General features: G+C 55.0%; 1 protein-coding gene across 1 annotated transcript in view; it reads right to left on the bottom strand.

Annotated features, from left to right (window-relative positions):
- Window positions 1-5,883: 5,883 nt before the first annotated feature.
- The window catches only part of DBF4B (DBF4B-CDC7 kinase regulatory subunit), a 30,184-nt gene continuing 21,911 nt past the window's right edge, over window positions 5,884-14,156 (bottom strand). The window contains exons 9-13 of the mRNA XM_061176918.1: window positions 13,992-14,037; window positions 11,565-11,681; window positions 8,207-8,315; window positions 7,924-8,048; window positions 5,884-7,090 (exon numbers count right to left, since the gene is read on the bottom strand). Of these exons, the coding sequence (XP_061032901.1) occupies window positions 6,139-7,090; window positions 7,924-8,048; window positions 8,207-8,315; window positions 11,565-11,681; window positions 13,992-14,037 (1,349 nt within the window). The 3' untranslated portion in view covers window positions 5,884-6,138. The remainder of the gene's footprint in view (window positions 7,091-7,923; window positions 8,049-8,206; window positions 8,316-11,564; window positions 11,682-13,991; window positions 14,038-14,156) is intronic.

A 14,156-nucleotide genomic window follows, 5' to 3' on the forward strand; every position in this document is an offset into this window, starting at 1 on the left:
CCTCAGCTCAGCTCCCAGGTTCCTGGGCAAGGTGGGTGCCCACACTGGGGGCTTGGGATCTCTGACCCCTGCTAGGGATCCTAAGAGTCAGTGATGGGTTAAGGTGTGGTAAGACGTGAGCACCGCTGGTGAGGCCTCACCCTGACTTTGTGCCCCAAGCCAGAGCATCCTCGCACCCACACTGGGAGACCACAGATCACTGAGGAGCTGGAGTGGAGGCAGGGATCCCCTTGCTGGGTCCTCTGCTTCCCCGGGGACCGAGGGCCTCTGCCAGGGAGGGAGCTGCCTCTGGCTCGTGACAGGCCCCCCCAGCTCTATTTTAGGCCCAGGAGAGGTGAGAAGGTGATTTCCCAGGAGGCACTGACATCAATGCTGGGAACAGGGTGACTCCCCATCCCCCCCATCCAACCACCTGCCATTCCAGACCCAGATGCTCAGCAAGTCTGAATCAATTGTTCCTTCATCCTGGAGACATCTTGGAAACGTCCTCCAGGGTGTAGGGGCTCTGAGGAATTAGGACCTACTGTGTGATATTCCCTGGAAACCCACAATTATCCAGGAGGGGGAGACTGTGTTTCTCATTTTACAGGTGGGGAAACTAAGGCTCCGAGAGGCTACGCGAGCCTCCCAAAGTCAAACAGCTGGTCGGTGAGAGGTACATCCCATATTCCAGGGTCCCCCTCCTCCCTGGCCACCCCTATCCCCACCTTTGCCTTCTGTCTGGGACCTAGAAGGGACTGGCCCATCTGGTCCATCTATCTCACCCTCTACCCCTTTGGTTGGCACCCCAGACACCACCAGTGTGAGTCTGTCCTACCTTACCCTCGCCATGTTACAGGGCCTCCCAGGATAGGTGGGGCTTCATTTCACCATGGAGGGCTTTGGGCCTGTGGGAGTCTGGATCCCCTCCTGCAACAGGCCCAAGACCACACAGAGACCCCAATCTGTGGCCCGGACCTCCTAGGCTGAAGCACATTCCTACAACTTCTGTGGCCCTGGTTCCTTGGGCTTCCTGGTGGGGAGATCTTGCTGGCCCTGAGTGACACGTCTCCCGTGGCTTTCTGGGCCAGCTCCCCTGGAGCTCAATTGTAGGGCCCACTGGCCTCCAACAGCCCCTTATCTCTCTGGGTTCCCAGCTTTGAGCAGACCCAGCTGGACAGCTTGACCTTCCCTTGACCATACTCCACTCCCCGCCCAAGGCCCCTCCTCCCCATCTTGTCCTCAGTGGCAGCTCTGCTACAAGCTGCATGCCACTCCCAAGCAGGAGGCTTGCTTCAATTCCCTCACGCAACCTCTCGCCTGACATCGGTGGGGGCGGCTGTAGACAGCCTCTCCTCAGACTGGGACTTCACAAGAGTAGGGATTGCCACCCCATCCTACTTGGCCCCTGATAGCAAGGATGGCTTTCTCCTTAGATGGGGGCCCCTAAGGGCAGGGCCTGTGTCTCCCCCTCAAACAGGGGTTGGTTTCCCTGGGGGAATGCCCACCCTAACCCCACAGCTATGGTGGGCTCCTTTGGACCCTCTGCCCATCACTTGTTTCCCCACATGGAAGAAATCAGAGGTTGGTGGCCACTGCTGTCTTGATGCCATCCTCGGGCCACCCTCTGGGGGAGCTGTTAGGCTCTGGTCCCCACCCCCAGCCCTCTCTCAGGAGCCCCCCTACCATCAGGAGGCTGGGGCCTCCTTCCCTGTACATTCTTCCTACCCTTCAGCCAATTTTCCCCTCAAATTTTCCTGCACAGGGGCAAAGCTGGGCTTATGTGGGACCAAGACCTAGTCCCAGCAGCAGCTGCAGGTAAGGGAGGGGTGTCTGCTGCCCCCGCCCTGGGGTGGCATGGTGGGCGGGGATTCCTGCCAACAGAGGCAGTCTAGGCCCCCTGCCTAGTCTGTGAGGCCTGCAGCAGAGACCACGCCAGGCAAGGGGGCAGGGTGGTGAGGTGGGTAAGAGTAGGACTCAGGGCTCCAGGCAACCCACTGGGGTCCCAATCCTGGTTAACCGCTGTGTGACCTTGAGCAAGTCTCGCAACCTCTCTGAGCCTCGGTTTCCTCATCTGTGAAATGGGGGTTAAAAAGTCTTCCCTGCAGTGTTGCGGGGGAGATAAATGAGTGGATGAGCCTCAGGTGCTCAGAGCAGTGCCTGATGACAGAAGGGCTCACTCACCCTGGGCTCACACTGTTCATGTTGCCCTTACGGTGCCAAGGAGGAAACCAGCTCCTGGCCGTTGTCCAGGACCCAAAGGACTCCTTTACGGCTTGGGGGCCTCGGGGGCCTCTCTACCCAGCACGTGGGGAGACTGTGCCTGATGACATGATATTGAGGGGTGGGGGGGTGGAATAAGAAGTTCATTCTGCTTCCTCCCAGGTCCCACCCAGTGCCCTGTCCTTTCCACCAGGAGAGGACGGTTCTTGTCATCCGAATATCCCTCCGAGGGAAGCCTCATGCTCCTCCCTCTTAGTTGTCTGGGTGGCCCCCTCCTTTAATCTCTGCAGCTCTGAGGCCTCGCCTCAGGGAGGAGTTGGAGGTGCCTGGGGTGCCAGAATCCTGGGGACACCCATCCTTGGAGAGGTTCACAGTGCACAAATGCAGTCGTGCCCCCAGGGGGCCAACAGTACGCCCGCCCCACTGCCCCTCCTGTCCCATGCAAGGGATCCTCCTGGAGTTCTGGGGAACCGGCTGTTGGAAAGTGGGGCGCCCAGGGATGGGGTATCTCACAGAGCCCCTTAGCAGCTTCATCCACAAATTTACACTGGAGATGGGGCTATGGGTCAGAGAGCCATCATGAGGTGGGAGAGGAGTGAAATTCATCTCTGTTGAAATGTCTAGAAGGGAGGCCTCGCAGGTGTGTGTTGCTGGGGGGATGTAATAATAAGTGAGTTTGCTGAGTGTTTACAACGTGCCAAGCACCTCGCTGACATAAGATTTAATTCTTACTTCCTGGTGACGTGGCAATGACAATTACTTCCATTTTTCAGATTAAGAAAACTGACTTTCAGGAGTTTGCCCAAGGTCACAAAGTGGCAGGATCTGGATTTAAACTCAGGCCTGCGTGGCCTGAAGGCTACAGGGTTCGTGGAAAATATGGAAGCTGTGCCTTGAAGAGTGGGCATTCCGGCTGTTTTGGAGGGTCATTCTAGGTCAGGGCCCAAGAGTGAGGACGCGGGGCTGGACTGCCCGCGATGGTCTGGCTGGACGGGGTCTGAGAAGGAGGGGGCAGAGAGGACAGGGAGGCAGGGTGGGTTAAGGGGAGGACTGTCAGCAGGGAGAGCGCACAGGAGGGCCTTGGGGCTGGCAGAGGAAACAGGAGGGACGTATGACGAAGTGGGCAGGGGATCCAGGCTCGGACCAGAGTCCCTCTGTGGTGGCAGCAGGACAGGAGGGACGCAGGGATTCCTAGGAGGTTATGGTATTTTATTACCAGAGGAAGGACCCTTGAAATCATCTCAAACAAGCCCCCTCACTTAAAGATGAGGAAACCGAGGCCCAGAGTAGTAAAGGGACTTGTGTTGAGTGCGGCTAAATCTCCTGCCTTCCCACCCAGCACAGGTGAAGACTGGAACTCAGAAGCGAGTCAGGGGTGGAGCTACCAATTCGCCCGAAAGAACCAGAGCTCAGAGGCAAGGACAAGGTCCCAGGCTCACATCTGGGGAGGCAGTGAGGGCTGGAGACTTGTGCTGCTCGGGGAACCGGTGCACATGGTAGAGAGGGCAGAGGCTGGGGAGGGAGGGGATCCAGGCTAAAGTGGGGTCAGCAGGAGCGGGGGAGCCCGGTTTCAACAAGGTGGAAAAAGAGAGAAGGAACCTGACTTTGGTCATTATCAGGTTATCCGGTGACCTTGGAACGGAAGATCCCAGTGGAGTGCATCAGGCAGAGGCAACACAGAGGTTGGCTAGGGAAGGAGGTTCAGGCATGTAGGCCGTGGCTGTAGACCGCAGGAAGTAGCCAGAGAACAGGAGGGAACTTTCTTTCAGCTGCTGAATCAATGCAAGTGTTTTCCAGGCTGGAATTTTTGGGCAGAGAGGAGAGCTGGAGAGCTGGAGGAAACTGCCAAGGCTGGCGAGGTGGGCTGGAGAGCGCGGGGAGGAAGGACACTGCATCCTTCGAGAGTCAGATGTTGAAGGGGGATGCTGAGCAGGACGAGGCAGTGCCTGCTGAGTCTGGGCCAAGGTCATCTGCTGAGAGGGAGGGAGTGGAGGTTTGAACAGTCCCCGTGTGGAGGAGCCACCAAGGGGGCTAATTTATGTCAAGCAGCACCTACCTGTCCTGTCTCAGATCCCAGACGTCCTGGGTTCCTCTCAACTTATATCCTGGAGGCCAGAACAGAGACATGGCTGTGGAGAGATGTAACCTTGGGGCTTGACCTGGCAGAGATGTGATGTCCAAGGTCACATGAAGTTGTTGAAATGGGAGGGGAATTCCATACAGTTGGATGTGAGGTCCTAGGCAGATGGTGATGAGGGCATTAGGACCTGGTGCATCGGTCTTGGAGTGAATAGCACGTGAGGCTATCAGAGGTCTCAGAAAGGGGCGGGGGAGCTCCCCACCCAGAGTGGCAGCATCATGGGAAAGGCAGTGGGGGACGAGGCATGCCCATGTGTCACAAAAGGAAAGGGATGCACCTATCAGGGAGCTCAGAAGGAAGCTACTGTCTGGGCCCCAGGGAAGGGGAGAGGGCCTGGAGCAGAACGCTCATTAGGGCAAAGGAGTTTCTTTGGGAGTGGGCGGCGAGCATGCCCTCGGCAGGCGACCACTCAGTGGGCAGCAGGGCCAGTGAGTGACCTGAGGAGACTGGACAGGCACGGCCCCACCTCCCCACAGCCCTCAGGAGGGTGGTGGCACCCACACATGCTCTCCCACTTGCAGGAGGCACCCGTCCTGTTACCAGCTGTTCTGTCTGTATCTGCTGGGCTGTCAGCCTGCTCAGGTCCCTGGAGGGGAGATCAAGGCCCAACACACATACTCCAGCCCCCCTCTCTTTGATATTTGTTATTAACAAATTTATTTTACATCTCCTGAACCAAGATTAATTGTGACATTTAACAGGATGGCATAAAAAGGACAAACATGACCTCTATGAGGGTTGTACACATAGTTGCTCTATTTCCAAACTAACAACTCAGGTCCTCACTCGCAGGTAGGCCCCCCTTTCCTCCTCCAAAATGAGATACAGAATAGCACCAGGCTTCTGGTAGCTTCCACATTTAAAGAGACAAACACACAGAGGCAGAGAAGGGTGAGAAGAACCACAGTACAAAATGTAAAAAAAAAAAAAAAAAAAAGTGGCCAAAGAATCGATAGCAAACTCATCTCTGTCTCCAGATTAATGGCTTGGCTGAAAGAAATGGGGGGAGGTCCTTGGGGAAGGAGAGAGGGAGGAGGGTGATTGCAGAAGTTGGCAGGTGAGCCACTGACCCTGGAACCGAACTCTGGGTGGGCAGCCAGAGCTGAGCGGCAGGGAAGAACTGAGAGGGGTCCCCAGAGGGGGCTCTGGCTACATCCTGGGCTCAGGGGAGAGGTCAGTGCTGGGCCCCCACTAAGTGCAGCAGGGAGGGAGCTCTGGAAGTGGCGCAGCCGAGCCCCTCCTCTGCTTCATATGTTTCTGAGGATCTGTGTGCACCAGCGTGGGGGGTTGGGGGAGGGGACAACACGCAGGCATCTCAGAAAGCAGGAGAGCCACATGCTTGTGGGAAAGGAGGCTGGTGGGGGGGGAACACCGACAACTAACCCTCTCGGCTCTGCACAGCAAGTGCCCGCAGAGGGACGGTAAGCCAGGCCAGGGCGCCTGCTGCTCTAGCTTCTCTGTGGGCCCTCCCTACGCCAACCTTGCCTCTGCCTCCTGGCCTGGGCAGCTGGCCATGGCTGCACAAGCCACGGCTGGAGGAAGGGGAGAGGGCAGCCCCCAGCCCAGACCCTCTTGGTCCCACCTGAAGACCTGGCGGGTGGGAGGACTGGCCCCGTCAACCCCACAGAGCTTGGCCATGACCACAGCTGTTCACGTGGACTTCAAGGGCCAGGCCCCAGGCGCAGGTCCTCCCTGTGTGCCTGGTCAGCCCGGGCTGGGTGTGCAGCACTCAGCAGAGGTGTAACTTGCCCTGAGTCGGGAGCTGTCTGGCCCCAGAGCTGCGTGCCTGGAGGGACTCATAGGAGTAGTTCTCTGCTGGCACTGGGCTGGGGTTGGGACTGGGAGACAGGGAGAGGCTGGGGGGTCCAGAACCATCGGGAGCGGCTGGCCCCCCCGCTGGCTGGAAGGGGCGGGGGCAGAGAGGTAGCCTGGCTCTCTGCAGGTCCTCCTGGGGTCTGTGTGCCCGCAGCTGAGTGCAGGTGGGCTGGCAGCTGGCCTGGCAGCTGGCCTGGAGCTGCGGGGCCGCTGGGGAGCTGCTCAGCCTGCTGGGAGACAGGGGCAGAGGCTGCGCACTCAGAATCCTTAGATCCTGGGGGCCATCCTCCCCCAGGCCAGGGGGCCTGTGTGGCCCAGAACTCTGCTGGCCTGTCTGTGGGCTGCCCGGGAAAGGGGCCCGGGAGGGAGGGGCAGGTCTGCTGGTGGCAAACGGGCTGGAGGGAGGCCAGAGGCCCGGGCTCATGGCCTGGAAGGGGAAGGGAGAGAAGATGCTTGCCACTGGTTGTCCTGGTGCCACAGGGGCTGGGGGCTCTCGGGACGAAGAATGAGGCCTGTGGCCAGGACACCCCTGGCCTCTTCTCGGCATTGCCACTGGGGAACTGAACCTTCCGCTTGTGGCCAACAAGTGCCAGGTCTGGGCCAGGGGAGAGTTCAGCAAATCCAGAGCTGGTCAGCAGGCACTGGTAAGCAGGGCTCCTGGACACTGGTGTCTCTCGGGGGTCCATAAAGACATCAGCCGACACCCCCGGCTCCTGGTGGCTTGCTATTGGTCCAGGTATCTTGCCGGCCTCCACAGGTTCAGCTGGTGCTCTCAGGCCGCCCACTGTCCCATCGTGCTCTGAGGCACCTGGGGCCTGGTGATCATCTTCTTTCCTCCTCCTGGGAGATGCTGCCCTGAGATAGGAGGGCTGGCTGGGAGGCGGAGTCTCAGGACACAGAGGGTCACAATCGGAGGCCAAGGAGCCTGGCTGCCTGTGGGGATAAAAGCACCCAGAGGGACATAGCGTTCAACTCCAGAGCAGGTGGCAAGTTGGGGTCCTCCCGGGCTGAGGCTGGGGCTGAGGGCAGAGTGGGGGCCTTCTGTGTTTTGGTTGTGCTGAAGACAGCTGGCCATTCTGGGTCCCTGTGAGAGGCCCATTCTTGGCTCTGCGGCCTGTGCTCGGGGCTGGCCAGAGGAACAGGTTAGAGGCTGTTCCATTTATTAACTTCACACAGGAGGCTGTGCCCTTTGGTGGCTAGAGAAAGCAGCACAGGTCCTGGCTGTCCAACCTGAGCCCAGGGAGGCTGCCCGGGGTGGAGACTTGGGGTGGGAGGTGAAGCCACAGCTCCTTGGTGGGCAGCAGCGGGAAGCTGGGGCTCAGAGGGCCCTGGGATTCTGCTGAATCCCCTGCAATCCTTTCTGGGGGTAAATGTCTAGAGAAGCAGAAAGATCCTCCTCTTCACCCACCTGGGAAGGACCCAGGAATCCCCCTCCCCACTTCTAGAAGGCCAGAAAGGCACACGACCAGGCACATGCCAGGAAACAGCAGCTGAACTGCTCCTCTTGCGCCCCCAACTGTGGCGATGCCTGGGCGTTAAAAAGGGAGCCACAGTCTGATCAGGGCCCATCCTGATCTGATCAGCTGAAGCCACAAATGGAGGTCTTCCCCCACCCCAACGCCCCCGAACAAACAGGACCGAAGATGGCGGGAAAGAAAGGGAAGGAACGCCACAGCCTGGTCCCTGCTGCCGCCAACCTGAGGGTCCTTCCCACCCCAGGGCGGTCGTGCCCGCCACCCGCGGCAGGGCGGCACAGTGGCGCTCACCCGGGGAGGCTGGCCTGGAAGGGGATGTCCGCAAAGCTGTGGCTTAGCTGGGCGATGATCCGATCCACTTCGGCGTACGGGCGGGCTTCCAGGGCAAAGCCCCGGTGCTGGGGGCTCTGAAGATGCTGCCCAGGGTGAGAGGAGGCAGGGGCATTAGACCAGACCAGGGCGGGAGACAAGCGGACCAGGTGGGAGACAAGCGGACCAGGCGGGAGAGACCGGGTGGGGCAGGCGGCCTCAGGACAGGCTGGGAGCTGCTGCGTGTGGTGGGGAAGGAGCTCACCCCGCGCAGCTCCTCGAAGGCCTCTTGGCAGCACTCGCAGTACCCCTTCTTCTTCCTGGGCACCGTGCAGGGGGCCGATCGCCGGCTTGGCTCCTGGTCCTTGGCTTCTCTGGGGAGGGGACAGGTGGGGGAAAGCGGTCACTGCTGGGGCCCTCAGAGCGGGAACTGCTGCTCCAGGGCCTGGAGCCCAGACCAGGGCGGGGATGGACCAAAATGGCCAGAGCCGGGCAGGCACAGGCTGGCCTGCCTACACTTGGCCTCAGGAGAGGCAGCAAGGAAGGCGAGGCCTCCCCATGAATACCCTTTCTTAGCTCTGTCCTGTCCCTGCCCACACATCTCAAACCACAGGTGAGGACGGCTGATGAGTGGCAGCAAGAATCCCTGAGGACATTCCAGCTCTACGCGCACACCCAAACCCATGTTCATTTGATCCGCACAGCTGCACCTTCACTGAGGACTTTCACATCTTTCTCGAACCTGACCTCTCCTCTGGATTTCAGTTCTGTATTTTTTTTTTTTTTGAGTTTTTTTTTTTAATTGAAGTATAGTTCATTTGCAATGTTGTGTTGGTTTCTGCTATATAGCAAAGTGATTCAGTTTATATATATATATGTGTGTATTTTTTCTTTCTCATACTCTTTTCCATTATGGTTTATTATAGGATAGTGAATATAGTTGCCTGTGCTATACAGTAGGACCTTCTTGTTTATCTATTTTATATACAGTAGTTTGTATCTGTTAATCCCAAACTCCTAAATTATCCCTCCTCCACCCCCTTTCCCCTTTGGTAACCATAAGTTTGTTTTCTATGTCTGTGAGTCTGTTTCTATTTTGTAAATAAATTCATTTGTATTATTTTTTAGACTCAACATATAAGTGCTATCATATGGTATTTGTCTTTCTCTACCTGATTTACTTCACTTGTATGATAATCTCTAGGTCCACCTATGTTGCTGCAAATGGCATTATTTCAGTGTCTTTCATGGCTGAGCTGTATTCCAGTGTGTGTGTGTGTGTGTGTGTGTGTGTGTGTGTGTGTGTGTGTGTGTGTGTGTATACACCACATCTTCTTTAGCCATTCATCTGTCGATGGACATTTAGGTTGCTTCCATGTCTTGGGACTAATGGATCATATGGCATCAAAACTAAAACTCTATTTTTAGTTTTTTAAGGAAACTCCATACTGTTTTCCATAGTGGCTATAACAATTTACATTCCCACCAACAGTGTAGGAGGGTTCCCTTTCCTCCACACCCTCTCCAGCATTTATTATCTGTAGTCAGTCCTGCATTTTTAACAGTCTGTAGGGTAATGGTATTTGGCTGTCCCAGCAAACTCAACGGGTCCAAAATATTCCCCTAAGGACTTTCTAAGTATGACACAAAACCCAGAAAACAGAAAAAAGCTGAAAAATTCAACTACATGCAATTAAAAAATATATATGCATGGCAGAAAACATAAGCAAAGTTAAAACACAAACCATAAACTGGGGAGGACATAGCAAAGGGCTCATTTCCCTGAAACACAAAGGGCTCCTTACAAATCAGTAAGTGATCAATAACTGAATAGAAAAATGGGCAAAGGATACGAAAAAGGTTTACACAAAAAGAAATTCAAATGATCAAACATAGGAAAACATACTTAAGCTCATTCATAAAAAGAAAAAAAAATTAAAATTACAATTACACTGAGATACGGTTTTTAATCTATAAGATTGGCCGAAGTCAACAGGTCTGACAGCTCACAGTATTAGCCAAGGGGATGGGGAAATGGGCTCTGGTCCAGTGCGGGTGACAGCGTACCCTGGCATCACCTCCATGGAAAGCAATTTGGCCGCGTTTCTCAAAATTATAAATGTAAGCACCCTTTGACCTGGGATTTCCACTTATAGGAATTTATCCTGCAAATATACTTGAACAGTCATAAATTTACTCTGAACAAGACTACTCACTGCAGCACTGTTTATGATAGCCAAAGACTGGGAATCATCCACGTGTCTGTTAAATAAAACACGGTAAATCCATACCATGGGATACCCTGCAGCCATTAAAGGGAATGAAGATGCTTTTTAGGTACTAATAGAAATTAATCTAAGATATAGTAAGTGGAAAAGCAAGCTCCTGCACAGGGAAGAATATTGTGAGAAGAGGGAACAAAGGGTACACAATGTACTTCTGTGCATAAACCCTCTCTGGAGAGAGACTCACAGGCTGGAGATTGGGGGATGGGTGTAGAATACAGGTTTTTCACTTTAAACCCTTTGTAACTCTTGAATTTTGAACCAAAATATAACAATTTTAAAATTAAAAAAAATTAAACATTTCCTCCCACAGATTTTCTATGCACACCCCCAGAACGCTGGGCCACCCCCTCTCCGTTCCTCACATCTGGTCACCAAAGCTTCACTGCTTCATTGTCTTCCCTTTACAACCTGTCGGCTCCTCTGCCATCCCCAGGCCATCCCAGGCCGAGCACCCCGCCCAGGCCCAGCCCAGGCGGCCTCATGACTTCCTCTCTGCTGTCCCTCGCACCTTCTGGGAAAGGGATGAAGGGCACCTGGACTTCACCCCAGCCTGTTCTTGCCTTCCTCTGCTTTCCATCTACTGCCACATTCCCTTTCTGTTTTTCTTACCATTAGCACTGTTTCCTGACCACATGGCCCTTGTCTGCTGGTGGAAGCCACAGGTCCTCCTTGGCCCTGGGGACCCTCGGGCTGAACATCTGCCTTCTATTCTCCTGGTCTGTAAACTAACCCTGCGGCCCACAAGTTAGAAAGGGGCTGAGAAGGTGTCCAGGCCATCACCCGAACCGCCTTCCTTCTGTGATTTGGTCAGTGAAGGTTCAAACTCTCACCCATCTGCAGAGTAGGAGTACTGACCAGCCTACAAGCCACTCTGGACCACATGGTGTGGCAGGTCCCCCAGATCCCCTGCCCCCATGTTTAGCCCAAAAGGCCTCGAACTTTGATGTGCACTGAAATCACATGGGGAGCCCATGAACATGCATGCAGGTTTCGGGGCTCCATCACCAGAGACTGTGATTCTATGAGTGTGGAGTCCAGGACCCTGCATTTTTAAAGGGACCCCAGGGGACTCTGATGAAGGTGGTCTATAATCCAAGTTTCAGAAACCGGCCTCTTGCCCTCTGGACACAAGTCAAATTCTTCAGTATGGATGGAGAACACCAAATAAAACGGATGAACACTCCTGGTGTCTCTCTTCTCTGGGCTAAGTTCCCGGAATAGACCTCGCCTAAGGAGCTAACACATGGCCATTCTCAAATCTGACCAGCAGGCGCCTGACGGGGAGGACTTCGGCCTGGAACCAGCTCTTGGTACTCAGGAACCAGAAAGACCCACCTGGTATGGTGCGAGCTGCCCGGAGTCGTCGGGGCCTCAAAGGGACTTGCGTCTTTGGGTCCCAGAAAAGAAATTTCAGGAAAGGATTTAAACTGATGGTGGAAAGGACGAAACTTCCTGAAACACAGAAAACTTCCACTTTGACTACAGTGGGGAAGTGGAAAGGGTGAGGAAGGGGGGCTGGCCCAACTCCCGAGAATTCCACTCTCACCTGCCCAACTTTTAAATTCTAGAACAACGCTCTCATCTGCCTTACTAGGTTAGATTAGTATTTTAAATTAACACTCTTCCTGTCTACTTTCCAAGACTGTTTACACTTACTGCCTCCCCTGAATCCTGTAACCTCTGAGCTGAGCGGAACAACGGTGTTACCCTGTTTTACACCAGAGGAAACGAAGCCCAAAAGGTTTTGTGACTTGCCCAAGGGCTCACGACCTGTAAGTGGCCAAGTCCAGATGGGAAGTCACATCTCCCAACTCCTGATCTAGTTCCTCCCACCTTTCCATTTTGTTTCTCGATCTTCAAGCGACCTCTGAGGACTCTAGCCTGGCAGAATCTAAATGCAAGGATGTTTAAACCAGAACAGTGATCTTCCTGTTCCATGAAGAGGAACATCTTTGCTCTGGGCTGGTCCTTTGTACTATCTGAGGGGTGGTGCTCTGAAAGGAAAAGAGAGGCACAGTGAAGGTTCTGGATAGTCAGACCTATACTGAGTGGTTTGGGGGGTTTGCTTCAAGTTGCTCACATTCAGGAGACTTTCAGAGCCAGATCTTGTGATCTGTGGATACTCAGCAAACCCTGGGCACACCGTATTGGGTTGCAGTGGCCGGTGCTCCAGAGGAGAGCAGGCCCTGGGTTCCTGGGTGGCACAGTAAGAGCCCCGTGGCCTCAGGAGTGAATTAACAAATGAGTCTTCTCGGGGACTTCCCTGGCGGTCCAGTGGTTAAGACTCGGCGCTTCCACTGCAGGGGGCTCGGGTTCGAGCCCTGGTCGGGGAACTAAGATCCCGCAAGCCGTGCGGCACAGCCAAAAAAAAAGTCTTCTTGGACCCTGAAGGAGAAGGCGGAGCCCTTCACAGCCCTGGTACCCGCCTTTCGCCTCCTCCATGTTTCTTTGTTCCTGCTTAGGAGCCTGGAAAGTTGAGGTTGGTGTGGCTATGTTGGGCTTTGAAGACCGCCTGCTTTAGAACCACATGTGAAAAAGGATCGTGAGAAAGCTCAGCTCCACTTGGATCTTGCCTACGATGCCAGGGGCACACAAACCCATGCACCCTGCTCCGGTAACAGTGACACGGCCTGTGCATGCCGTGTGCAGAGATACTGAGGCCCTGGCGGTGTCTCAGCCACTGCGTTGGAGTCATGACTACTTGACTTAGCTGGTCGTGAAGGGGGTGACTGTGAAGGATGTGTCTCCTGGCCCACTGGAACAGCAGACGAGAGGGCCTCCTTCCATCCCTGTGTTCTTTCTACTGGCTTTCGAGCTGCCAGAGCCAACTCTGTACTGTGTGCCGGTGCCATCTGGAGGATGGGCAGGCAGGCCAGGCTCCTGGGGCTGGGTCTTTAGCTGGCCCACTTGAGCTGAGGGACACAGACAATTCTGGTCCAGGAGTCGCTGCTGGGTACATGTGGGCTTTTTCTCTTTTAAAGAACTTTTCGGGTTAATTCTGGATTCTCACAGACTCCTGATCTAGTTTCTATGGACGAGTGCGTGGTGACCCAGGTGGCTAACAGCTCGTCAGGTTATCATCGATGTGGCCTTCCTGCTCTAGGTAAGAAGGGGCCCTCATGGGGGACAGACAGGGCAGAGGGGAGAGGGCGCCAGGCTGGATGTGGATTCTAGCTTTGGGCTAAGACTCATTAGGAAAGTGGCCGTGTTCATGTCCCTTAATTTCTCTGACCTCAGTTTCCCCACTGGGAAGAGGATGGACTCTCCTCATGCCAGTTTTACCCAGGGCTGTCACAGGGTAACATGTGCCAGGAAAGGGTTTTACACAGCCAAACAGAAAGGCTTCATCAAGTACAGGGTGGTCTGACAAGGGAACCCCAATATCACCCCAGAGATCTTCACTTCATCCAAGACTGTACTAGCACTAATACCAGCAACGATTCGGTATTAAGTGTCAGTGTACATGTGGGGGGAAACGAGGAGCAAAACTGAGCCTGGATGGGACACCATGGACTCATAAAAGCAGAGCATTAAAAGGAGGGAATTCACACACAGGATCATTAACCTCTGACTCATGACCAAGAGGAGTGCCAGCTGGGCACGGTGCCTCCTGAGAGGCACCGTGTGAGACTTTTCCATGACAGAGGGGACAAAGTGGCTTCCGGGGAAGACAAAAGTGCAGGGCTGAGGGGCTCCACGTCCCCATGGCAGCTTGGGGCCCCCGAGTACCTCTCCTCCATGTGCGTCTGGTGGCCCACTCACCTGCTCTCATCTTCGACTTTGAGGAACGGTGCCTTCAGTCTGGCCACTGGAAGGAAGAGTGCGCCCGTTAGCCATCTGTCTGCTCCGGTGCGGGGCCTGAGCTCTACATGCAGGAAATGCTCAGGGAGGCGAGGCTCTGCCGAAGCCTAAAAGGCTCTCAGAGCT

Source organism: Eubalaena glacialis, chromosome 19 (assembly GCF_028564815.1).
Source record: "Eubalaena glacialis isolate mEubGla1 chromosome 19, mEubGla1.1.hap2.+ XY, whole genome shotgun sequence".
In the NCBI taxonomy this organism is placed as follows: Eukaryota; Metazoa; Chordata; class Mammalia; order Artiodactyla; family Balaenidae; genus Eubalaena; species Eubalaena glacialis.